The sequence below is a fragment of the Bombina bombina genome, chromosome 4 (genome assembly GCF_027579735.1).
Source record: "Bombina bombina isolate aBomBom1 chromosome 4, aBomBom1.pri, whole genome shotgun sequence".
Classification (NCBI taxonomy): domain Eukaryota; kingdom Metazoa; phylum Chordata; class Amphibia; order Anura; family Bombinatoridae; genus Bombina; species Bombina bombina.
This window is the reverse complement of record NC_069502.1, coordinates 862,676,818-862,704,443: the sequence shown is the minus strand read 5'-3', so window position 1 is coordinate 862,704,443 and position 27,626 is coordinate 862,676,818. Positions and strand designations below refer to the sequence as shown.

The 27,626-nt window shown below is 40.0% G+C and overlaps 2 protein-coding genes across 3 annotated transcripts in view; one reads left to right on the top strand and one right to left on the bottom strand.

The window, feature by feature from the left end:
• Window positions 1-3,276, bottom strand: part of LOC128658003 (gastrula zinc finger protein XlCGF53.1-like) — a 70,526-nt gene extending 67,250 nt beyond the window's left edge. Inside the window, exon 1 of the mRNA XM_053712443.1 lies at window positions 3,169-3,276. Within this exon, the coding sequence (XP_053568418.1) occupies window positions 3,169-3,257 (89 nt within the window). The 5' untranslated portion in view covers window positions 3,258-3,276. The remainder of the gene's footprint in view (window positions 1-3,168) is intronic.
• A 50-nt stretch (window positions 3,277-3,326) lies between these two features.
• LOC128657331 (gastrula zinc finger protein XlCGF26.1-like) overlaps window positions 3,327-27,626 on the top strand; it is a 41,450-nt gene continuing 17,150 nt past the window's right edge. For both annotated transcript variants that reach the window (XM_053711635.1, XM_053711634.1), the window contains exons 1-4: window positions 3,327-3,375; window positions 4,640-4,789; window positions 14,630-14,734; window positions 16,905-17,009. In XM_053711635.1, the coding sequence (XP_053567610.1) occupies window positions 4,744-4,789; window positions 14,630-14,734; window positions 16,905-17,009 (256 nt within the window). In that variant the 5' untranslated portion in view covers window positions 3,327-3,375; window positions 4,640-4,743. The remainder of the gene's footprint in view (window positions 3,376-4,639; window positions 4,790-14,629; window positions 14,735-16,904; window positions 17,010-27,626) is intronic.

Sequence of the window (27,626 nt, the reverse complement as noted above, 5' to 3'; positions counted from 1 at the left end):
CAAATTAGGGTGTTATTTGGCAGTAACCCTTAACGTTCTCAATAAACGTATTCTTAAATTGCTATTTTGTAGAAAAAAATAAAAAAAATTCAAACTTTGGCACAGATTGGTGGTAAAATGGATGCATGAAATGAGTCAAAATATCCCAAGTTTAATACCTTATGGTTGTCTTCTTTTAAAAATATATATACATGATTCCTGACAGATATTGGCGTTCCAATGTAACTATCGCTAATTTTGAAGAAAAATAAAAAAGTGCTACTTTTACTTATTGTCCTATAACTTGCACACAAAAAAAAGCAAAGAACATGTTAACATTCTAAACTCAGGACAAAATTTAGAAACTATTTAGCATGGGTGTTTTTTGGTGGTTGTAGATGTGTAACAAATTTTTAGAAAAAGTGTGTTTTTCCCCCCCATTTTTTAATCATATTTTATATTTTTTTTATAGTAAATTATAAGATACTAGTTGATAAGCCCAGAGGGCAGTCTATGTGTTAAAAATGCAACCCCCAAGAAACAAAAAATAAAAAAGTAAAAAACACAGAAAAAATAAAACACAGCTATCCAAAATAATAAAATTAAACCTAAACTAATACCCCTATAAAAATAAACAATCCCCCCCCCAAACTAATACTAAACTACAAATAACCCTTAAAAGGGCTTTTTGTAGGGCATTGCCCTAAAGAAATAAGCTCTTTTACATAAAAAATAAACAAAGTCCCCCTAACAGTAAAACCCCCCACCCAAAATAAAAAAAAAACTATCACTAATAAACCTAAAACTACCCATTGTCCCTAAAGGGGGCATTCAGCTCTTTTTGAAATTGCCCAATGAACCCTAATCTAAAAAAAAACACCCCCCCCCCCCAAAAAAAAAAAAAAACTAACACTAAAGCTCCAAATAGGTACTCACGGTTTCAGAAGTCTGGCGGAGGTCTTCTTCCAGGCAGTTCTATCATCTTCATCCATAGCAAATGCGGAGCGGTCTTCCCAGATGTGGCAATCCTCGGCAGTGGTCCTCTGTGGCAGCGTCGGCGGTATGGAGTCTCCTCTTCATCCGATGTCCGTCGTATACTGAATATTAGAGCAACTGAAATCATATTGGCTGTTCAAATCAGCCAATAAGATTTCAGTAGCTCTCCTCCTATTGGCTGATTTTGAAAATTTCAGCCAATAGGAATGCAAGGTACCCTAAAAAAATGTGAGGTACCTTGAATTCAATCTTCAGTGTGCTGCGGACAATCGCATGAAGAGGGACCTCTACGCCTTCGCCGAAGAGTGCCACATATGGGAAGACCGCTCCAGACCTCCGCGCCGCCTTCGCTGTGGATGAAGATGATGGACCCCGAGTACCTATTTGTGATTTAGTTTTAGGAGGTTTTTTTTTTGTGTTTTTTTTTTTTGGGGGGGGTTGTTTTTTTAGATTAGGGTTTATGGGGCAATTTGCAAAAGAGCTGAATGCCCTTTTAAGGGCAGTGGAAAAAGTGCTGAATGCCCTTTTAATTTCAATGCCCATACAAATGTCCCTTTAGGGGCAATGGGTAGTTTAGATTTATTAGCGTTAGGTTTTTTTTATTTTGGGGGTGTTTAGTGGGTGGGGGGTTTTACTGTTAAGGGGACTTTATTTTTACAGAAAAAGAGCTGATTTCTTTAGGGCAATGCCCTACAAAAAGCCCTTTTAAGGGCTAAAGGTAGTTTATTCTTAGATTGGGGGTGTTTTTATTTTGGGGGGCTTTTTTATTTTCATAGGGATTAGGTTATTTTTTTATTTTGGATAGTGATTATTTTTTGTAATGTTAGCCTTTTTTATTTTCCGTAATTTTAGATTAATGTAATTTTTATTTTTTTTATTTTAAATTGTAATGTAGTATTTTTCTAATGTAATTAAGGGGTTAATTTAGGGTGTGTTAGGTTAGGGGGCTAAGTCATTCGTTTTTTGCGTTGTGGGGGTTGGCAGTTTAGGAGTTAATAGGTAAATTAGGTTTAATGCGTTGTTGGGGGTTGGCGGATTAGGGGTTAATAGATGTCGGTAGTTTGCGATGTGGTTGGTGGATTTAGGGGTTAATTTTATTGGGGTGTTTTTTTCTTAATAGTTCGTACGGGCGGTTATTTTTTTTTATTTAAATACTTATTGCGGGCGGTTATTTTTTTTTTTCATTTAAATACTTATTGCGGGCGGTTATTTATTTATTTTTGTAATGCTCCGCTTGCCTTCGCTGCATCCCGATGGATTCCGAAAATGGCAGGGTGGTGAAAGAATCCGCCTGCCTCGCGCTGCCATCATTCCTTTGAGGATGCGCGCACGACTTCCGACGGCGACGTTACAAACGCGATTATAGTATAGATGATAAAAATAATGGTATCTTTAGAAAGTCCAATTAATGGCGAGAAAAACAGTATATAATGTGTGTGGGTACAGTAAATGAGTAAGAGGAAATTTACAACTAAACACACAAACTGCAGAAATGTAAAAATGGTCCCAAACGGTAAGAAAATTAAAAAGTGCTGTGGTCACTAAGGGGTTAAAGGGACATTAAACAAAAAAAAAATATTTCATGATTCAGGTAGGCAATACAATTTCCAATTTACTTCTATTATCTAAATTGCTTCATTCTTGAGATATCCTTTGTTTAAGAAATAGCCATGCACATGTGTGAGCCAATCACATGAAGCATCTATGTGCAGCACCCAATCAGCAGCTGTTGCGCCTATCTAGATATGGTTTTCAGCAAAGAATATCAAAAGAATGACACAAATTAGATAATAGCAGTAAATTAGAAAGTTGTTTAAAATCACATGCTGTATCTGAATCATGAAAGAAAAAAAATGTGGGTTTTATGTCCCATTAATAAAGTGCAGAAAACTCCAGTCACCCCAGTACCTTACATACAGATATTTATAGAGGTTCCCTCTGACTCGCACACACATATCCTCCACCCCTTTACATTATATGCAGATATATATTGAGGTTTTCTCTGCATCAGACACACATCCCCAGCCAGTACCTTATATACAGACATATTATAGACCTTTTCCCTCTGCCTCACAGCTCACACACACTGCCCCCCTCCCCATTACCTACAGAGATAGTTACTATTAAAGAGAGGCTCGTTGTTGTGAGACACACATCTCCCTAGCACATTATACACCAGCTAAAGTTACTTACATAAAACCACCGTATCGAGTATTGAGACAGTAGCAGCTTGTTCCGTACAACAAATAGTACAAACAGCTGTGCATGAAGCTCAGCTGCATTATACTTTCCTGTCCAATTACTTCCTGTAGTTTAAGCTACTTGTGACGTCACAGGTCTTTCTGTTGGAAGGGAACTAGCGTCTACACTATCTGCAAACAACATGGCGGATTCACAGAGGTAAACAAGAGCAAAGACTCCGCTGTATAGCGTTATATACCCGCATATGATGTTCTGTACTAAAGAAAGTGTGTGTTATTTTGTCTATGATGCAGTATCTACCGGGGAGAGACCTGGTTGTGTATACGTGAAGTAAAGGGATCCTCTCTGTACTAGTAATATATACAGTATCTTTGTATAAAGTAAGGCATAGTGTACCTCTATATAATATATATCTATGAATAAGGTGCTGGGATGGAGCTCATTGTGTATGTGTGAGGCAGTGGGAATCTCTATAATATTCTATATCTCTATATAAGGTACTGGGAGGGAGCTGATAGTGTGTGAGTGTGAGGCAGAGGTAACCTCTCTATAATAGTATATATATCTGTATATAAGGTACTAAGAAGGGAGCTGATTGTGCATGTGTGAGGTAGTAGAGGGAGCCTCTCTATAGTGTTGTACATCTTTGTATAAGGTACTGGGTTGGGGGCTGTAATTGTGTTATATATCTGTGTAGTACTGGGGGAGGGAGTTAGGTGCGTGAGACAGAGAGCTTCAATTTAATAATATAGATCTGTACATAAGGTGCTTGGTAGGGGGCTGTATGTGAGAAAGTGAGAGCCTTTCTGTAATTGTATATCCTCTGTATACCACACTGGGCAGGGAGCTGAATGTGAGGCAGAGAAAACCTATGTACAGTATTAAATGTTTCCATTTAAGAGTGGAGTGTGTTTAAGACACATTGAGCATCTCTATAGTACTGTATGTGGGGCAGACAAATCTCACTTTGTCTGTGTATTATGTCTGTATATAAGGTGCAGAGGAAGAGGCTTGAGGGCAAAATAGATACATGGGATGTAGAACACTGGTGGCAACAGAAAAATGCATTAATAATCACATAAAGCTTAATTACACATCTTCTATAACTCTACATCAGCCTATAGCTTTAGTTCTATAGTGTAATGCTCAATATTTTGACAATTTACTCCAAAACCAACCATACCGTTATGTAATAAGTGGCATAAAAATATGTATTGTTAGAATAGTTTATTTATCATGTGTTTTATTTTTTTTAATAATCACTGTCCTCTGATTAATACGTTTAATTCACTTTAATCCCTTTGTGATCAAGCAGAGTAACGCCTGAATCCTGATCTATTTATGAAGCTCAGATACAGGTTTTGGTCACACATAATTCACAGCATTTCCACTTATGACAATGAACTGTGCATAGACCCATATCTCTCTCTCTCTCTCTCTCTCTCTCTCTCTGTGTGTTTAGGCTCTTTTTACTGTGAAGATTACGTACAATACACATCACTGCGTTTGTCAGTAAAGGAGAAACATTATAAGAATATCTGACAAATTTACTTACTGAACAAGACAATGTCTGACAAGAACCAAACCTCAGACCTTCCTGATGCACATGGAGGTAAGTAGGACGTCACATGCATGTCACCTGGTTTTGTCATCACAATGGGATAATATTTACAGTAACCAACCAGAAACCTCAGTGATCTAATTGCTTAAAGTACATTTTCATGATCTGGTAAAGCCTTTCTAGCTGTATGGCACTAAAAAAAAGCTTCAGAGTTTAAAGGGACAGTACACTGTAAAATTGTTTTTCCATAAATGTATTTTAAATGACTTGTTATACCAACTGCAGAGTATAAAATATTTGAGAAATTGCATTTTCGGGTTTATTTGTGTATCTGAAGTAGCTGGTTTTGTGCTTTGAAACCACAGCCTATTACAATGGGTTGAGCTTCAGGTAATATCAGATCTCATTATGTTATCACTTTTATGTACACAGACTTGCTTCCTTATATTTGTCTGGAACACCAAAGCTCAATACATAGAGAGAACAATGGAAAATTATCATTTTATTACTTAACTATCATGCCCCCCACTGAGGATGTAATCTCTTCTGCTGGCTGTGTTTACTTAGGCTTGTCAATAGCGTATACGCCAGTATCAAAACTTTCAGTATAGGTTGGGAAACCACAAGCTAAATCAGCTATTTCAAATGCTGAAATATGAGTAAAGGAGCTACTTGCAACCAATTTAATACACTCTAACAGGTATAAAGGATCATTGGGAATAATTTAAAGGGGAGAAAGTTTTTGGGTGAACTGTCCCTTTAAGTGCCGTATAGCTAGCATGTCTATTAAGTACGAGGTGTAAACATCACCTCTAGAAAAAAACAATACTTTTGCTTTGGGGGGCCGCAAAAGCGTAATGTAATAAAATGAAACTAATACATTTAGGTTGCATTGAATATTCAATAGAAAATTATGAATTTAATATAATGCATTGATTCTGTAAAGCTTTACCAGATCATGCAAATTTACTATCACTTCAAAGGAATGTAACGATCAGTAGTGAGTTGGTTATATACAGAAGTTTATAATAAGCAGCATATAAAAACATTTATCCTTGTTAACAATAAGATCAGCACCAGGTGCACACGCTCAGTGTCAGTCTGTGCTTAAATAGGCATAAAAGTCAATATTAAACTTTCATGGTTCATATATATAGAGCATGTAATTTGTTCTTTTGGTATCCTTGTTGAAAAGCATGTGTACAAACCCTAAGCAGCAGCAGTGCACCATTGGAAGCTAGCAGGTGATTGGTGGCTACACACATTAGTCTCTTATTATTGGCTCATGAGATGTGCTCAGCTAGCTCCCAGTAGTGCATTGCTGGTCTAGATCTGACTTTATTTATATGTTTAATTCTTTTGCAGGAGCTAGAAATAGTTATATAAAAACAACAGTGCAATAATACCATGCTATAACATATTAGAGTATTTTCCTTTTGTGTTTTTGTCCCTTTAATGGGGCTGATTTGTAGATGAGCTCAGTGCACAGTGTGCACAATGTATCCACTAATCATTACTTCTGTTAAAGGGACATGAAACCCCCCAAAAATTATTTCATTATTCAGACAGAGAATACAATTTTAAACAACTTTCCAATTTACGTCTGCTCTCTAATTTGCTTCATTCTCTTTGTTGAACCTAGGTAGGTTTAGGAGCTGGAAGCTAGCTGTTGATTAGTAGCTGCACCTATATGCCCTGTATCATTGGTTTACTGGTGTGTTCAGCTAGCTCCCAGTAGTAGACTACTGCTCTTTCAATAAAGGATACCACGATGATGAAGCAAAAAATAGAAGTAAATTGGAAAGTTATTTAAAATGTTATGTTCTATACCATGGAAGAAAATATATAGGTTTTATGTCCCTTTAATGCTAAAGCATTAGCATACAACTGACTTCTATATCCCTTTAATAAACTGAGTAGTTGATGGTTTATTAAGATTTATTGATTGAAGAGCTGTGTAGTTACTATACTGTGTACGTGATGTTGTTGATTATATACAGGGAGCACTAAATCAGGGGTTTAATAAGGTTTATAGACACAGAGCTGTGTAGTTACTATAATGTGTATGTGGTGCTGTTGGTCACATACAGGGAGCACTAAATCAGGAGTTTAATAAGGTTTATAAGCACAGAGCTGTTTAGTTACTATAATGTGTATGTGGTGTTGGTCACAGAGGGGGAGCACTAAATCTGGGGTTTAATAAGGTTTATAGGCACAGAGCTGTGTAGTTACTGTAATATGTATGCAGGGTTGTTGGTCATATACAGGGAGCACTAAATCAGGGGTTTAATAAGGTTTATAGGCACATAGCTGTGTAGTTACTATAATATGTATGCAGGGTTGTTGGTCATATACAGGGAACAATAAATCAGGGGTTTAATAAGGTTTATAAGCACAGAGCTGTTTAGTTACTATAATGTGTATGTGGTGTTGGTCACAGAGGGGAAGCACTAAATCAGGGGTTTAATAAGGTTTATAGGCACAGAACTATGTAGTTACTATAATGTGTATGTGGTGGTGTTGGTCACGTACAGGAAGCATTAAATCAGGGGTTTAATAAGGTTTATAGGCACAGAGCTGTGTAGTTACTATAATGTGTATGTGGTGTTGTTGGTCACAAACAGGGAGCACTAAATCAGGTGTTTAATAAGGTTTATAGGCACAGAGCTGTGTAGTTACTATAATGTGTATGTGGTGTTGGTCACAGAGGGGAAGCACTAAATCAGGGGTTTAATAAGGTTTATAGGCACAGAACTGTGTAGTTACTATAATGTGTATGTGGTGCTGTTGGTCACATACAGGGAGTACTAAATCAGGAGTTTAATAAGGTTTATAAGCACAGAGCTGTTTAGTTACTATAATGTGTATGTGGTGGTGTTGGTCACGTACAGGAAGCATTAAATCAGGGGTTTAATAAGGTTTATAGGCACAGAGCTGTGTAGTTACTATAATGTGTATGTGGTGGTGTTGGTCACGCACAGGAAGCATTAAATCAGGGGTTTAATAAGGTTTATAGGCACAGAGCTGTGTAGTTACTATAATGTGTATGTGGTGTTGTTGGTCACAAACAGGGAGCACTAAATCAGGGGTTTAATAAGGTTTATAGGCACAGAGCTGTGTAGTTACTATAATGTGTATGTGGTGGTGTTGATCACATACAGGGAGCACTAAATCAGGGATAAAACATTTATATTTTGTGCTCTGCTGAAGTTTCCTAGGTTACTGTTATGGTCCCACTGTGGTTTTATTCTGCTATAGATGTAGCTTATTACTGATTCATATCATATGAGCTAACAAATTACTCTCGCTGTTTAGTATTAAAGGGACATTTAACTGCTGGAAACAAATACAGTAGCAGGGTCACTACTTGCCATGTTATCGTTTCCCCTCCTTTTCCTTCAGCTCTATTCAGAGCCGTTCTGTTATTTTAACCCTTTAAAGATGTCAGTGAGTAAAGCTTTGCTGCTTTAGAGCTCATGTATTGTCACTTCCTGTGACAGAAGTGATGATCGTACACAGATCAGTGATGTTGCGGCTATTTCACAGCTGTATTGTGAGCATCGGGTTAGCACACACAATACAGAGAGTGAGGTTTACAATTTTATACACAGTTTATACGTTACATAAAAATGTCAACATGTATAATACAGAACAATGCAGCCAGTGCAAAAAATATAGATCTCCTGCTGTTTTATACACACAAATTCCAAGTGCACAGTACAGCTGTCAAACAGCCAGAAACATCACTGATCTGAGCATGCGCAGCACTTCTGTCACAGGGTGCAAGAATTCCTGAGCTACAAGATAGTGGCACCCAGTGTAAAGATGCACAGCTTCACCAGCCAGCACTGTTAAGGGGTTAAAATAAGAGAACAGGTCTGAAGAGAGTGTCAGACACATGAGGAAAAACAACATGGAGAGTAGTGTCCCTGCGACTGTGTCTGTACCCAACAGTTTATGTCCCTTTACCTGCACTTATATGATGCTTAAAGGGACAGTCTACTTGAAAAAGCTAGATAATCCATTTATTACCCATTGCCCAGTTTTGCATAGCCAACACTGTTTCATTAAAGGGACAGTTTACTCAAAAATTTTCTCCCCTTTAATTTGTTGCCAATGATCCACTTTACCTGCTGGAGTGTATTAAATTGTTTACAAGTAGCTCCTTTACCCTTATATTGGTATTTGAAATTGTTGATTTAGCATGTGGTATCCCCACCTATTCTGAAAGTTTGTGGCCGCGCGTACCAGCTATAGATGAGCTTTGTAAACACAGCCAGCAGAAGAAATTACACTCCCAGTGCGATATAGCAGAGATAAGGTAATAAAATGTTGATTTTCCATTGTTCTCTCAAAGTACTGGTGATTGTTTTAAGGACAAGTATAAGATAAAGAAGCAGGTATATTTGCACAATGTGATACAGTAATGAGATCGGATTATACCTACAAACTCAACCCATTTTATTAGGTTGTGGCTTCAAAACACAAAATCAGAGCTTTAATATACACAAATAAGCCTTAAAAAGCTAATTTTCATACATTTTTTACTCTGCAGTTGGTAAAAAAAGCAATTGTAAACACATTAAGGGAAAAACTATTTTACAGTATACTGTCCCTTTAATACACTTTTTACCTTGTATCTAAGCCTCTCCAGACTGCCCCCTTACCTTAGTTCTTTTGACAGACATGCATTTTAGCTAATCAGTGCTGGCTCATGAATAACTCCATGGGAGTGAGCACAATGTTAACTATAAGACACAATGAACTAGCACTCTCTGGCTGTGAAAAGCTAATACGTGGCAGTTTTTTCCACAGAAAATGTTGCCAGCTGGGTTGCCTTATGAAGTAGCTGGGTGGGGGTGGTGTAATATTTTCAAATAATATATCATTTTCAGATATCCAAAGCACAGATTAATTGTATAATTTAAGATAAATGTATTTAATGATAATTTGTACAATATAAATTTAACATTTTTAATATGAGCTCATTTTAGCTTTATATAATTGGCTAAATTTTTAGCCGTGTGGTCGGTGCATCCATGCTCCTATAAGCCTACCAAGGTTTAGTCTTTAACAAAGGATACCAAGAGATCAAAGCGAAATTGATAGTAGAAGTAAATTGAAAAGTTGTTTAAAACGGCATGTTCTGTCTCAGTCATGAAAGTTTAATTTTGACTTTACAGTCTCTTTAAAGTTTTTAAACCTGTTATAGGGACATGAGAATAAAATTTAAACTTTCGGGGGCGGAGCCAACTCTGAAGCAAGACGGTAGCATATCTCCACAGCTCTGAACATATATATAAAAAAAAATTAAACTTTGCGGCCGTCTATGACTTCTCATTTACTCTTATGCTCATTAGAGAAGACCAGTAACTACACCTGCTTCTGACAAGAATCTTGGTGTGAGAAACTCTACAAAAACCGGACTTATACATTCTGAGTGCGCTCGACACTGAACACGCGAACTGCGGTAGCCATCTTGCGGCCTATACTGCTTACCTAATAAGAAGCAGAAGACTACTACTGACCTCTAATTTAAGGAACTATTATCCTGTCTGAATATGACTGAAGCGGAGCATATTTTAGGGCAGATGCATGCCCTTTTAAACAAGTATGGAAATGTGCTCGGCTGCCAAGTCATAATGGAGTCCCGGGGGACTGACACAACGATAGCAGCACACGCTACTTACTCGCGCACCAGCCTAGAAGCCCCGTGGTCTGTGAAAGAGCCGGGATTGAGGGTTCTGACATCCCCTTTACATCAGGTACAGATCTCTTTGACAGAGACACGCATGACAGCAGACTTCAATACGGCAGTAGTGAAGTTAGACGACAAAGCTCTTATTAGTGGGAACCTGCGACCCCCAAACAACGACGGCCGAGCCTGCAAATTACTAGAGCAGGCAGACCGCAATACTGAGACTAAGGGATATCCTCGGCCAGAGTCAGAGCCACTCTCACAAGGTCCGCGATTACTTCCACCCCGCATCCGGCAAGGTTTTTTACATGGGAGACAGTGTTGCTTGTCCCAACTCTTATGGCCTCAGAGGGATGCTCGGTGTCATAATGGGCTTGCTGTTACCCCTGCTAGGAGTAAGCTCAAAGGGAACATATCAGAGCACCCAAGAGAGTACTTCAACCCTCCCATATCTAAACTGCAAACTGGAGTAGGTTAGATTTTAATAAATGAATAGAGAGTAATGGGACAGCTCCACCGCAGCCTCATATAACATTCTGTGTACTTTTTCCCCTCCTAGGAGGCTGGGAATCCCGGTGGCGATCTGGACCATTTAAAGCCTGACATTTAGCCTACCCCTGAAATATTGTTCTGCAATGTTTGAGCTCACTTGATCTCAGCAATGGAAATTTGCTATTGTACCACTGGTGACATGGAAGGGAGCCCAGTCTTTTAGAGTACACTGCAGAAGCATTCATGGCTATTTGTTTCCACTACCTATATTAATATCCACGTAGCTTTTTATGTACAGATCTCCCTGATAGCTCCTCCCCATTATTTCACAATCTGTTGTTACTGTACTGAGGTGTTCAGAGATGCTATATGTTCTACTAGATAGGTCCTGCTGTTGTATATACTTCTTAATCTGGCAGAATTGTGACTGGGGACATATAGAATACTTATAATGTCTTCATACTACATTAGTGCAGCTGTATAGTGGGTTTATTTCTTTCAATACAGTACAGACGTAGCCAGGGGCCGAGGCTGCGTCCCAACATTTGTTATGTTCCACCTTGCAGTTGTTTTGTAAGGCCCAATTGTTGTGTTTTGCTGTCTTCACTTTAATTCTACAGCTTCATTGCTGCTACCTAGGTCACATAGATTGGGTAATTTAATTCTGCCTCAACTTCAATTTTAGATTCCATGTCGCTCTGGGGACAATTTTGTATAGCTATGTCTATTGCACTTTAAGCTGGTCCCATCCTAACTACTATAGCCTATTTTTGTCCTCGCATACAATCTATGTAAATATCCCAATTTTTCTTTAGATATTGACATAGATATTGACGGCAGATAAGAGCCATAGGCCCAGCAAGTCTGCCCCACCTTACCTAACAGTATAAACTTATCTAGTTCGTAGGATAGCCCTATGCTTGTCCCATGCATTTTTAAAGTCCCCCACAGTGTTTGTTGCTACTACCTCTTGAGGAAGTTTATTCCATAAATCAATCACTCTTTCTGTAAAGAAGTGCTTCCTCAAATTACTCCTGAATCTACTACCCTTTAGCTTGAGCTCATGACCCCTTGTTCTTGAATTTTCCATTTTATGTAAAATACCCACAGCCTCAGTTTTACTAAACCCTTTAATGTACTTGAAAGTTGCTATCATATCACCTCTTTCCCTTCTCTCCTCTAAGCTATACATATTTAGGTCATTGAGCCTATCCTGGTAAGTTTTATTTTTTAGACCATGTACCATTTTGGTAGCCCTCCTTTGCACAGATTCAAGTTTGTTAATATCCTTCTGAAGGATACCAGAGCATGATCCATTCCAAATATATCACCTTTACATGATTCCCACAATTACAACCATACCCCGTGCCCTACTAAGTCTATTACCTTTGTCCCATTTGTTTAACACTCCAATTTACATATAGCCCTTGCCTAAATGACATCAACGATTCAGTAAAAAGGCCTAGAATATATATATATATACACAGCTTCCTTTACATAGTTTTTAGAGCAGGCAGGTCCTGCATCATTGTTATTCCCTTTAATGTGATATGGCGCTTTACTTAAATATTTGGTCTAACATACTCAATTTACCACCTCCCCCCCCCCCCCACCTTAATATATCTCCTATTTCAGGAGAGTGAATTATGTGGTTTCTCTACCCAATACCACACCTTATTTCTCCTTTTTATAAATATGTCTTGCACTATAAACTTATATTGGCACTACTTTTCCTCCAAAGCTGAGCAAGATTGTTTAGTATTATTTTCCTTTCTCACAAATAATGTTTTCCTAAGCAATTCTTATATAACTATTGAGCTTACACTGAGGTTTACCTTGTTGTTATATATCTCTAAATAGCTCTTATACCATTACTTAATTTATGTTTGATATTTACCTGGTTATTTACAATATATCCCAATTATAGCTTTAAAAAACATAAAACAGAGGTTCTTCATTAGGGGCTCATGAGTGGCCCTATCACATCACTGCTTACCTGCCCTATACTGTACTACAACATCTTGGCGGTCTCTATATGGCCGCTTACATCTTGCAGCAGGTTTATTGTTTGAACAGAGTTTATTGTTTATAGCTAATAGGTAATCTGTCATTTAACTATACTGTGCACCTAGGTGACCTTGTCTTGGCAGTTTACTCTGTAACAATTTATTTTTCTTTTCATTATGTATGGAAAAGCAATACTTGTTGTTTGGTAAAGAACCTCAATAAAAATTTGTTTAAAAAAAAAAAAAAAAAAAAAAATTAAACTTTCACTATTCAGCTACTGCATGTAATTAAATTTAAACTGTATTCTGTTATCACGTTTATCACTTTCTCTTGGCCTCCTTTGTTGAAATTCAGTTTATTTCCATGAGAGCTTATTAAAGGTTTAGGAGCATGCTCTGTATATGGCAGCAGTGCTTGTCATGAGAGCATACTGAGGTAAGCTAAGGTGTGCAGTCTATATAAGGCAGCAGTGCTTTTCATGAGAGCATACTGAGGTACACTCAGCAGCCTGCACTAGGTAGGCTCAGGAGCATGCTCTGTATATGGCAGTAATGCTTGTCATGAGAGCATACTGAGGTAGACTAAAGAGCGCACTCTATATAAGGCATCAGTGCTTGTCATGAGAGCTCACTGAGGTAGGCTAAAGAGCACACTCTATATAAGGCAGCAGTGTTTGTCAGGAGAGCATACTGAGGTAGGCTCAGGGGCAAGCTCTATATATGGCAGCAGTGCTGGTAACTACGTGCACACTCTTGAGTATACCTATGTTTTTTGTCATGGGAAGGAGCTATATTTGAACAAAGGATACCAAGAGAAAAAGGTAAATGTAATAACATAAGAAGCATTGTTTGTTTGTACCCTAGCTGTGTGCGTCTACAGACAACGTCACTGTGTGCAGCACTGAGGCATCTAATATTCTGTTACCGCTGGTTACATAAACTTATTATATACAATATGGTGCAGCTCTTCAGTGCGTAGCAGGGGCAGAAGTATGTGCGGCGCTGGAGGTGTTCTGTACTATTTCCCAGTGTTGTTCCTGTTTAGCGCTGATTGTGTTGTGATGGTGTCTAGCGGGTACTTCATTCTTACTGATTTATGACTGTAGCTAGCCTTGTCAACTCCACTAACAAGTCCCGATTGGCTACTGAAATAAATAATTTCAGCAAACAAGATGCCAAAGTTTTCCAAAAATTAGTCATGCTCACCTAGTATGTTAATTTATTATAAGACTTCAGAAAATGTTGTAACCACTTGGGTCCCCATATATGAAAGCCCGGACTGACAAGTTTGCTCCTGCGAACCTGTCTGCCTGTTATCGCAGAAACATTGCACAAGTATCCACCTGTGCAATGCAGCCCTCCCCTGCGCATGCTATCCTAATGGTCTGCTAGTAGGAGCTGTCAATCACCCCAGGCGAACGTGTCTGGGGTGATTTTAATCCACCAGCTAAGAGTTGGCGTACGGTTGTTATCTGATGACCGCTGCTTCTTAACTATCAGCTGCAGGCTCACATGAGTGCAGAGAAGGGCCCCCTGAAGCTGTATACCCAGCTTGATGAATGGAGTGCTTGGTGTTTACTGTCCCTTTAGCTAAATAGTGCCACAGTCTGTGTATCTGGTGAAATTGTCTATCTTGGAAATACACAAACTCTTTTATGGTAAATTTATAAAACGGAATCTGCTTTCTTTGTACAGATGCAGATGACACTGATATAGTGAAAGTTGAAATAACAGAAGATCTGTGGGTGAGGCATCAACTGGGAGCATCAGATGAGGAATCCAGCGACAGTATCAGCTCAGGTGAGTGTGCACGTATGGTGTGTCTGAGGGATGCAAGTTACAGGTGAGTATGCACGTATGGTGTGTCTGAGGGATTCAGGTTGCAGGTGAGTGTGCACGTGGGGTGTGTCAGAGGGATTCAGGTTGCAGGTGAGTGTGCACGTATGGTGTGTCTGAGGGATGCAGGTTACAGGTGAGTGTGCATGTATGGTGTGTCTGAGGGATGCAGGTTACAGGTGAGTGTGCATGTATGGTGTGTCTGAGGGATGCAGGTTACAGTTGAGTGTGCACGTATGGTGTGTCTGAGGGATTCAGGTTGCAGGTGAGTGTTCACGTATGGTGTTCCTGTGGGATTCAGGTTCCATGTGAGTGTGCACGTATGGTGTGTCTGAGGGATGCAGGTTACAGGTAGGTGTGCACGTATGGTGTGTCTGAGGGATGCAGGTTACAGGTAGGTGTGCACGTATGGTGTGTCTGAGGGATGCAGGTTGCAGGTGAGTGTGCACGTATGGTGTGTCTGAGGGATGCAGGTTGCAGGTGAGTGTGCACGTATGGTGTGTCTGAGGGATGCAGGTTACAGGTGAGTGTGCACGTATGGTGTGTCTGAGGGATGCAGGTTGCAGGTGAGTGTGCACGTGGGGTGTGTCTGAGGGATGCAGGTTGCAGGTGAGTGTGCACGTGGGGTGTGTCTGAGGGATGCAGGTTACAGGTGAGTGTGCACGTATGGTGTGTCTGAGGGATGCAGGTTGCAGGTGAGTGTGCACGTGGGGTGTGTCAGGGATGCAGGTTACAGGTGGGTGTGCACGTGCGGTGTGTCTGAGGGATGCAGGTTACAGGTGGGTGTGCACGTGCGGTGTGTCTGAGGGATGCAGGTTACAGGTGGGTGTGCACGTATGGTGTGTCTGAGGGATGCAGGTTACAGGTGGGTGTGCACGTGCGGTGTGTCTGAGGTATGCAGGTTACAGGTGAGTGTGCACGTATGGTGTGTCTGAGGGATTCAGGTTGCAGGTGAGTGTTCACGTATGGTGTTCCTGTGGGATTCAGGTTCCATGTGAGTGTGCACGTATGGTGTGTCTGAGGGATGCAGGTTACAGGTAGGTGTGCACGTATGGTGTGTCTGAGGGATGCAGGTTACAGGTAGGTGTGCACGTATGGTGTGTCTGAGGGATGCAGGTTGCAGGTGAGTGTGCACGTGGGGTTTGTCTGAGGGATGCAGGTTACAGGTGAGTGTGCACGTATGGTGTGTCTGAGGGATGCAGGTTACAGGTGAGTGTGCACGTATGGTGTGTCTGAGGGATGCAGGTTACAGGTGAGTGTGCACGTATGGTGTGTCTGAGGGATTCAGGTTGCAGGTGAGTGTGCACGTGGGGTGTGTCTGAGGGATGCAGGTTACAGGTGAGTGTGCACGTATGGTGTGTCTGAGGGATGCAGGTTACAGGTGGGTGTGCACGTGCGGTGTGTCTGAGGGATGCAGGTTACAGGTGGGTGTGCACGTATGGTGTGTCTGAGGGATGCAGGTTACAGGTGGGTGTGCACGTATGGTGTGTCTGAGGGATGCAGGTTACAGGTGGGTGTGCACGTGCGGTGTGTCTGAGGGATGCAGGTTACAGGTGGGTGTGCACGTATGGTGTGTCTGAGGGATGCAGGTTACAGGTGGGTGTGCACGTGCGGTGTGTCTGAGGGATGCAGGTTACAGGTGGGTGTGCACGTATGGTGTGTCTGAGGGATGCAGGTTACAGGTGGGTGTGCACGTGCGGTGTGTCTGAGGGATGCAGGTTACAGGTGGGTGTGCACATGGTGTGTCTGAGGGATGCAGGTTACAGGTGGGTGTGCACGTGGGTTGTGTCTGAAGGTTGCAGGTGGATGTGCACATGTGCTGTGTCTGAGGGATGCAGGTTACAGGTGGGTGTGCACATGGTGTGTCTGAGGGATGCAGGTTACAGGTGGGTGTGCACATGGGGTGTGTAAGGGATTCAGGTTGCAGGTGAGTGTGCACATATGGTGTGTCTGAGGCTCACAGGGGTGCACGCATGGTGTGTCTAACATCCCTTTTACTTATCTCATATAATTTTAGGTGAGAGATAAGAGGGAAAGTACCACAGCACACTTTTTGGTGCTATTGTCTGTTTTGTGGTGAAGTTATAAAAACTAGATCATGGGATTTAAAACTGAATCTGCTTTATTTGTACAGATGAAGATAACACTGATGTAGTGAGATTTGAGATAACAGAAGATCTGTACACGTGTGATCAGGTGAAGACTGAGGAGGATGAAGTTTCTATAAATACAGCTACAGGTGATTAGCGCATATTAAGTAAATGGGAGACTCTGTAACTGTGACATGTTGTCTCATGTAAATAAAATTATATGTTCTCCTCACACCCTCCTCGCCTTGCTTCTGACCCCTTTCTTATAAATGCTCTCTATAAGACTGTTAACTGCTATCCACACTCGCTATAGTGCCGTTAGCTGCCATTAGCACTCTCTGTAGGACTGTTTGCTGCCATTAGCACTTTCTGTAGGACTGTTAGCTGCCATTAGCACTCTCTGTAGGACTGTTGGCTGTCATTAGCACTCTCTGTAGGACTGTTGGCTGTCATTAGCACTCTCTATAGGACCGTTGGCAGTTAACATTCCTATAGAGTGTGCTAATAGCAGCTATCAGTCCTATAGAGAGCGCTAATGACAGCTAACAGTCCTATAGAGAGTGTTGATAGCAGTTAACTTTCCTATAGAGAGAGCTAATAGGAGCTATCAACACTCTCTATAGGACTGTTAGCTGTCATTAGCGCTCTCTATAAGACTGATAGCTGCTATTAGCACTCTCTATAGGACTTTTAGCTGTCATAAGCACTCTCTATAGGACTGTTAGCTGTCATTAGCACTCTCTATAGGACTGTTAGCTGTCATTAGCACTCACTATTGGACTGTTAGCTGTCATTAGCACTCTCTATAGGACTGTTAGCTGCCATTAGCTCTCTATATAGGACTGTTAGCTGTCATTACCGCTGCTATTAGCACTCTATAGGACTGTTGCCATTAGCTTGCTATAGGACTGTTAGCTGCCATTAGCGCTCTCTATAGGACTGTTAGCTGCCATTAGCTCTCTCTATAGGACTGTTAGCTGCCATTAGCTCTCTATATAGGACTGTTAGTTGTCATTACCGCTCTATATAGGACTGTTAGCTGTCATTAGCACTCTCTATAGGACTGTTAGCTGTCTTTAGCACTCTCTATAGGACTGTTAGCTGTCTTTAGCAGTTTCTAGTCTATAGGACTGTTAGATGACATTAGCACTCTCTATAGGACTGTTAGCTGCCATTAGCACTCTCTATAGGACTGTTAGCTGTCATTAGCACTCTCTATAGGACTGTTAGCTGCCATTAGCACTCTCTATAGGACTGTTAGCTGTCTTTAGCAGTTTCTAGTCTATAGGACTGTTAGATGACATTAGCACTCTCTGTAGGACTGTTAGCTGCTATTAGCTCTCTCTATAGGACTGTTAGCTGCTATTAGCTCTCTCTATAGGACTGTTAGCTGCTAATAGCTCTCTCTATAGGACCGTTAGCTTTTATTAGCTCTCTCTATAGGACCGTTAGCTGCTATTAGCTCTATCTATAGGACCGATAGTTGCCACTAGCACTCTCTATAGGACCGTTAGCTGCTATTAGCTGTCTCTATAGGACCGTTAGTTGCCATTAGCTGTCTCTATAGGACCGTTAGTTGCCATTAGCTCTCCCTATAGGACCGTAAATTGCCATAAACTCTCTCTATAGGACTGTTAGTTGCCATTAGCACTCTCTATAGGGCTGTTAGCTGCTATTAGCTTTCTCTATAGGATTGTTAGCTGCTATTAGCACTCTCTATAGGATTGTTAGCTGCTATTAGCACTCTCTATAGGACTGTTAGCTGCTATTAGCGCACTCTATAGAATTGTTAGCTGATATTAGCTCTCTCTATAGGACCGTTAGTTGCCATTACAATGTTGGGTATATAGGAGCGCCAATGGCTAAGATATACCACAGGAGGTTAAATACTACTAAGTTTGGACGTATATCAGATGATTGGATATAATCCACAAGTCACGAATCGTTAAGTTAATAACAATTCATTACACATTTATTAAAATACATATAATAAAACCGAAAAAATACAAAGAATACCAAAAAATAATACTGGGTAAACAGATAAAAAAAAAGGATAAAAAATGAGACAAGTTGACCATTAATTGGAAAACTGTATAAACTGAACTTGTAGGAACAGATACACCTTCCAGCTTGGAGTGGACTTCGATGTGTTTAAACACTACAGTAAGCTAGGGGGAAGAGGAATAGGCTGAATCTAACCACGGGGAACACAATAAGTTAACTAAGTTAGTAAACTCATGGATACGTGTTCCACATATACTGACTTTGAACTTACAGAAAGTGGAATAGGTTTTAAATGAAATACTAAATTTCCCAAAATTGGTGGATAAAAATGGTAAATAACAACAATATGTGTTCACATATATGGATAACAAATCAAAATAAACTATACAAGAAATCGTTCTAATCGAATCAGTACCAATATGTCCGTGATAATATTGTGAATAAGAAATGGGGAGGAAGATATAAAGGTGAAAGTGTGCAATACACAAATAACAAAATAGGTGGGGTGATATAATAAAATATATATCCAACTGGAAGTGAAATAATCAAGAAATGAAATCAAGAAATAGCAGTGTGGTGATCAACTCAGTGAGTGATATAATGTAAACTAAAATAAAACAATATGTGTTCCACAACCCTAATACAATTAGACTGGTACCAGCAAATTTTCTATCTAATGTAACAATGCTATTATCAGTTGGTTTGCATTTCAGAAAAAAGGACTCAGCTGTCCATGTGAAGTCCCAAACTCCACTGATCAGTCACAATAAAAAGTTCAAAAAATATATAGTTCAAAAAATATATATAAAAAACAGTCAATAAAAAGTCAATGGTAATCCTTTGGTGTGCAATTGAAATCCAGTGTCCTAGTCCATTGACAGAGACCTGAAAATAAAAGAAAGTGCACTAAACAAAAAGGGCTTGTGGGATGAGGTCTATTGGTAATAGACTTACCCAAAAGCCGTGGTCCTGGATATGTAATGAGCCTCACAAATCTTAATTTCAAGTAGTCTACGTGTTTCGGCCCTAAAGAGATGGCCTTTTTCAAGACGTATAGAGGCTCCATTATTACTGACCTTAAATACCATAGGTTGTGGGAGTTACTTATAAAAATTGCGCCAAAAAACCCAGATGTGATCGGATTACCCGCCGCTACCAACCCGCACTTCCGTTGTGCAATCCGGATGCCCGTATGTTCGGCACTTCCGGTTCCATCATTTCCGGTTTTACAGAACCATTTTGATTGAGGGCAAGTGGTTAGCCAATTTCTAATTGATAATTGAGGAATACCAATTCAATTGACAAACTTGATAATCGATCTATTGAACCGTTGCATAATTTGGACAATCTGAGATGTAGCAATTAATAGGGATATTATATAAAAAAAAACTTGATATATAAATATAATAAATGATATATGCAACCAAGTTGTATATGCAACAAAGTTGATACTGATTCTAAAAATGATGAAAAATAGAAAAAATAAAAAATGATATATTGTTAAGAAATATCTGAAAATTGGTCAATTTTGGGTAAAGATCAGTCTTTGGGCCTCTAGGATTTTAAAATATAAGATTAACTTGAATTTTTTGAACATTCTACTTGTATTTAATGAGCAAGTTAAACAATAAAATATTAAATTGCTGTCTGATTCTGCTGGGAAGAAAATGTATAATGAAAAAGTGGCTATTAAATAGAGGTCCTAGTATGAAGGAATTTCTCTTGTGTATGCTAGAACAACTGAATATAGAATTATTTGATGTACTGTGTGATAAGGATGTAAGAATAACTGAGTTTAATAAAAAAATGGGGGGACTTCATTGAAAGTTTAGAACCTCAGATAAAAAATAGAATCTTGGCCCCACTTAGAATGTAATGTGTTTACACTTTTGACCTTGTGGTGTAGTTAGAAGTCTTAGGGCTATATTTGTTCGAATTAGGCTCTGGAAGGAAAAGCTACGTGAGGTTCTGATATATCTTAAGGAAGTGATAGTAAGCACTGTTTAGTTAAGTTAAATTAAAATTATATTATGTTAAGAAATAGTTACATTTTGCTGGATATTGATAAGATATTATGGATCAATTTATAACAATCACACTAAACAAATTTGAAATTAAGTAGAATATTAATCTACTTCTATTTAATTATGGTATAGAACATGTATACAGTACATGGTGTTAAAATGTATAAGAGTTGTTATATGGAAGTGTTGAAATTGTAATGTAACTAAATTTTTTGTGTATTACTGATTATTTTATGTATTTGTATCTTTTTATGAATATTTTTTAATAAAAATTTTTTTTGTTAAATTAACTATCTAACAGGGTTTCTACACATCCTTGTGGTGCCTATCACTTTATAGAAACTAAACATTTACACTTACTTTAATGAAGTCATCCTTTATAGTACGTGTTCCAACACATAACCGGCACACTAACTCTGACTGGTGGCACTTCTCTAAGCAGTACATAGTAACCTCCTTAGATATGTGTTGTCTTTGGGCCAGACTGGGCTGTACAAGTATTGGCTTTGCTTTGGGGGGGGGTGTTATCCTACTTGTGTGAGACCTGGAATGCAGACGGGGACCCTTTGCTCAGTGTACCTAGAGGGATATGGCTGCACCTCACTGACGAGGCCTATACTAGGCCAAAACGTATGTCCGGCTTTTGCCGTTTCTCCTGTTTAGAAAGGGATTGCCTGGTATTTCGGGGCTGGACTGTACTGTGAAGTCAGGATCAGACTGATATGCTACAGGAAAGTTCTTCTCTGTGAAAGGCACATGTTGAGTAAAAAGATGCTGCTTCTTGGGTGGTAACTAGCCATAGAACAAGCTTTTATGCTATTGTTCGTTCCCAGGTTGAATGCTTCTCTCTTTTTATTTATGCAAATGACTCTTAGGGAAGTCTCCCTAATGGTGATGTGGGAATCCAGATGTGGACCCGTTGGTCAGTGTGCCTAGAAGGATATGGCTGCACCTCACTGACGAGGCCCACACTAGGCCTAAATGTACATCTGGGCTTTCCTTCTTAATACAAGTAGAGTCCACAGCATCATTCCTTACAGTTGGGAAATACTGAACCTGGCCACCAGGAGGAGACAAAGACACCCCAGCCAAAGGCTTAAATACCTCTCCCACTTCCCATTTCCCCCAGTCATTCTTTGCCTTTCATCACAGGAGGATGGCAGAAAAGTGTCAGAAGATTTTCGGAGGGTTCCTCAGGAGGGATATATGCCTTTCGATATGGGACTGGAGTATTAAGTAGTCTTGTCAGCCTCTCAGTGAGAGCATTGACGAAAGTTAGAGTATGGAGATGCAGGGAGAGTCTTTCTGCGAACCCATCCAGACTGCCTGCTAACAGCTCCTTAAGCAACCAGTGTTGACGAGTTTCACTGTCTTCTTTTTCTTCACTCAAGTCCATGTCAGGAGCGATGCTACAAGACTGTCACACTTGATAGGCTGTGTTTCTGTTCCACAGCATGGATTCTGGTAAGATTGTTTCAATTTTTACATATGTTGAAAACGCTGAAGACAGGGTCAGAGTGTGGCTCCTTTTATCTTTATAGAATAATGATTTTGTGTGTGTGTGGTTTTTTTTTTTGGTTTTTTTTGGGCTCATGTTCTTTGCAGCAACGGAACATACAGGTTTTTACTTTCACTTTGAACGCTGCGCAGCTTGTAGCTTGGCGTGCTTTTTCTCATAGTGTCAGTTTTTTTTCCCTGCTTTGTTTGCCATGTGGTGCTGGCATCCATTTTACTTGCCTCTCTTGCTGAGTCTGGTGCAGAGTGTGTGATGCTGATCATTTCCTGCATGCCCTTTTATGGCCTGGTGTACAGGTTGCAGTCTCACAATTATGATGTCATCACTTATTATTTAAAGAGCCTCTGTTCAGTATGCTTTACCCTTGCATTGTTTCAGACCTGTTTGTGAGTTTCTGTGTATTAAATGGCTGTCTGACGTCCCTACTGGTTCCTGATCCCTGGCTTGTTCCTGACTCTGCTGTTTTTCTTGTTCCTGATTCTGGCTCGTCTGACTATTCACTTTGGCTCCTGACTCGGCTCGTCTGACTACTAGCTCTGGCTTTGACTCCTGGCTTGTTGTTTGACTTGTGGACTTTTTATTATTTTTTTGTTATTAATAAAGGTGTGATTATTTTTGCACTTCTCATCTGTCTGATTCCTGGCACCCTGACACATAGCAGGGGTGGTCCTGCCTTGCGCACCATGTGACCAAGTGTGGTCACACTTTTGTTTTCTCTTTCCTGACTGAGCTAGCTGTCTGAGAAGTCGCTTGTTCCCTCTGCCTGAGTCTAGGAGGTGGTGAGTTCCCCAGTCATTTGGGAGTATAAAGGTGCCGTTTGTGAGAAATAAAAAGTTATTTTATTCTGTGTCCTACTGTTGTTAGCAGAAGCTATGGAGGACTTTTGATATGCTTGAAAGTACTCCCTCTATTCCGAATAGTAATACCTGTTTATAGTGTGAGGAGGCCTTGGTATGCCCACCCTCTCAACTATGTTCCATATGCATCAACAAGGTGATTATATCTAAGAAGGTTAACCCCTTAGTACTACTGAGCCGTCCACCTCTGAGGACTCGCCATCCCATGAGGTGCATACCCATCAGTCTTCTTCATCACCACATGCAGCTTCCCGTAGCACACCTGATCCTCCGTCTTAACGCAAGGTAAAAACGGCAGAGTCTGGGGCTCTTAGTGCTTTACCTAGCCCTGCTAAGTGCAAGCGAAAGGTTAAACATAGCTCTCTGGTCCAGGGGACATCCAGTGATTTGTTGTTTCTGAGGCTGACTGCGTGGAGATTAAACGCTGAGTCCTTGCCAAGAGAGGGTTTTCTGAGAGAGTCACTGATACTCTCATTCAAGCTCGTAAGCCAGTTACTCGTCGCATCTTGTCTGTTTTACTGCACAAGAGGCTCTCTGGGCTTCCAGATGTTCATTCTTTTATTAAGGCTCTTTTTAGGATCAGACCTTTTGTTCAGATCTTCGGCTCCTCCTTGGAGTCTGAATCTGGTTCTTAAGGTTTTGCAACAGGCTCCGTTTGAGCCTATGCATGATATTGACATTAAGTTGTTGTCCTGGAAGGTTCTTTTTCTACTGGCTATTGCTTCTGTGCGCAGAGTATTTGAAATTGCTGCCTTGTAATGTGAGCCTCCTTATCTGGTGTTCCATTTGGATAAGGCTGTTCTACGGACTAAGTTAGGGTTTCTCCCTAAGGTCATGTCAGACCGCAACATCAATCAAGAGATTGTGGTTCCTTCCTTGTGTCCTAATTCTCCTTCGAAGGAACGTTTACTTCATAATTTGGACGTGGTTTGTGCCTTGTCGTTTTATCTTCAGGCTAATAAGGATTTTAGACAAACTTCTTCCTTGTTTGTTGCCTATTCTGGGAAGCGTAAGGGTCAGAAGGTCTCTTCGACTTCCTTAACTTTTTGGTTAAGGTGTGTTTCCCGCTTAGCTTATGAGACATCAGAACATAAACCTCCTCAGAGAATTATGGCTCATTCTACTAGAGCAGTGGCTTCCTCTTGGGCCTTTTAGAACGAGGCCTCTATAGATCAGATTTGTAAGGCGGCTACCTGGTCCTCTGTGACGAATACCTCATGATTTAGCTGCTAAGGGGTTAATTCTCTTTAGCTTGTGAGCTAAAAAAGATTTGTTTTTCAAAAAGAACTTTGTGTTTTCTTTGAAGTTCCAGGAGCCTCATAAATCCTGTGTAGTATACAGGAACAGACCTTTATGGCTCAAACTGTCAGCAGAGGGCATGATACAGAACAGTGCCTCTGTACAGAAACTGATAAGGTCAATAAATGGACGTGGGCTTCATGTAGTATAACGTTTAAAACATATTATGACAGTAAATTAAGGTAAATATGACAACCCTGTCATATTTGATATCAAACTGATTTGCACAATGAAACCAAGAGATTGCCTTCCTGCTTATATGAAAATAGATTTACTTAGCAGAAATTATGTGTTCTATAATTTCAGGCAAAGACTTAGAGTTTATTGGAGGTCATAAAAGGTAGGGGGTTTCTTAGCCCCTGCGAAAAGGGTTGGGAAGCAACCTGATCTCTTGAAAATTGTATAAAGTTTGATGTTTCAATATGTAAAATTGTTCATTCTACATGGGAGGCTGCTACAGCGTGAGTGACCATCTTCTCTTGCCCATCTCCCTGGGGCAGACTTATAAGGTAGGAAAGTATTAGGTCTGTTATTTTCTTCATTTTATTTTAACTTGTTTGCTGTGTGTAATTTTATTTGTAACAACTTTTTATTAATAATGCATTGTGTATAATATTTTTTGGCATAATAAATAATTCCTTTATTAAGTGTTGGCCTTTGTCTAATAATTGAACCACGTTACTGAAAGAGACTGGAATATTAGAACTGTATATTTTAGGTTATTTTCTGCCAAATTGTATTCTAAGAGTTAAAGTCAATTTTACTGTAATTGACTACCGCAATGCATTAGGCAATGTAGCATTAATTTAGTCGCTACCTTATATTTTAATTTATCACTTTGGTTTTTGAAATAAATAAGTTTGAAAATAAGTACCGTTTATATCGCAACTCAACTCCTCCCCCGCACAACTTCCTTGTTCTCCTCTTGTGACGTTGCGAGCAGTCCCACCTGCTACATCGGTCCCAAGCGTGTTCACGACAGTAAAAAAAAAAAAAAAAAACTGCGCATGCGTATCGACATTCAAACCACAACTCATGAACGAGCATGAGGAAGAAACTAAAAAACTGCGCTATCGAAGCTTTAACGCATGTGCATAACTATCACGTGACGTTTCAGGAAAGGGGCTGAACGCCCTGGGGTGGAATCGGCCATTGGTGGATTGAATAGGACTAGCCTATCAATCAATTATAGAAAATGGCGGGCGGATTAAAGAAATGTACCGGAGGCTGTTTATAAGGTAAAAAACAGCGTTATTTATTGAGAAGTGGAAAAATTGATGAATGAAAGTTAACCTAGTTTTTATTAAGGTATCCAACGGCGTGAGCAAGTCACCCGAACTTGACCTTCACTTTAATGTGTAAATCTGGGGTTTCCTTAAGATTTCCCATATCATATAATCTTAAGTGGTGGCAGCTAGATATTATAGTTAGTTTAGTGTGGGTGGCATTAAAGGGGAGTTTTGGGCATTTCTTTTATGTCTAGTACAGACTAAAGAGTGTTGTTAACACTTGCATCCACTGAACTAAATCACAAGCTTGCCTGGCGTTGCTAGATTGTGACATATTAGTGACAGTAGAAGGGGTCTGATAACCCTTTCTGTGCCAAACAAGTGACTGGCGCAGGGTTGGTTAACCTTGGTCGTCACAAATTCCTCCTTACATACTTTTTTTATCCCTTCCGTTTTTATTCAGTGTCCTTAAGAGCTTGGGTATAAGTTTCCCAACAGTAAGGAATGATGCCGTGGACTCTCCTTGTATTAAGAAGGAAAACATAAATTATGCTTACCAGATGATTTAGACCCTGATATTTCTCCTACTGTTCCTTTTTCCTTCAGAAAAATGACATAGGGATAGTGGGAGAGGTATTTAAGCCTTTGGCTGGGGTGTCTTTGCCTCCTCCTGGTGGCCAGGTTCAGTATTTCCCAACAGTAAGGAATTATGCAGTGGAGTCTTGTTGTACAGCAGGAAATGAAATGATCTGGTAAGCATAATTTATGTTTTGCCGTTTCTCTCGTTCAGAGAGGGATTGCCTGGTATTTCGGGGCTGGACTGTACTGTTAAGTCAGGATCAGACTGATATGCTACAGGAAAGTTCTTCTCTGTGAAAGGCACATGTTGAGCAAAAAGAGGCTGCTTCTTGGGTGGTAACTAGCCATAGAACAAGCTATTATGCTATTGTTCGTTCCCAGGTTGAGCGTTTCTCTCTTTTTATTTATAAAAGAGATTGTACCCTGAGAGTAAGGAGAGACCAAGCAAGGAACTTTATTCCAGCTTCTGTTCTGAGCCCAGTTGAGTGTGTCTCTCTGTTTTTTGTGATGTATTCAAATACTCTTAGGTCTCTCTAAAAGTAAAAGGGGAAACCAGACGTGGACTCCTTGCACACAAGCCCTATAGATTTGCTGATGAGGCTCATAGAGGGCGGAAACGTACATCTGGGAGTTGTTTTCTCTTGTTCAGAGGAGATTTGCCTGGTAATTCAGGGCTGGACTGTTATTTGGCAGGATCGGACTGATATGCTGCAGGAAATGTTTCCTTTGTGACAGGCATAGTGTTCTAAAAGAGATTGTACTGTGGGAGCAAGGAGGGACCAAGCAAGGAAGTTTATTCCAGTTTCTATTCTGAGCCCAGTTGAGTGTGTCAATCTGTTTTTTTGTACCACTGCAGACTATTAACTTGAGAATTGTTCCTTGACTTGTTACCTGGACTTTCTTGGTTCTCTACTCAATCCCTACTTGATGACTGAAACTTGGTATTGGCCTTTGGCTTCTCCTGTGATTCCACCTTTGCCTGAGCCCTGTCACCCTGGCTTGACCTTTAGTTTTTAATTTGACTACGGCTTTTAATTTCCTATAAGCATGTTCCCTTTCAGCCTCTGTGCCTAATCTCTCCCTAGCAGACCGTTTCTAAAATCAGGGTTCATCTAGCAGAGATCCATGTAAACTTTTTCCGGTAATCTTTGCACACACATTATAAACTCAGTAGAATTGAAAAAATCAACACTCAAACTACAAGAAAAGGGGCATAAAAGTTATTATTATTATTTTTCTCTTGTAAAGGTGTATCCAG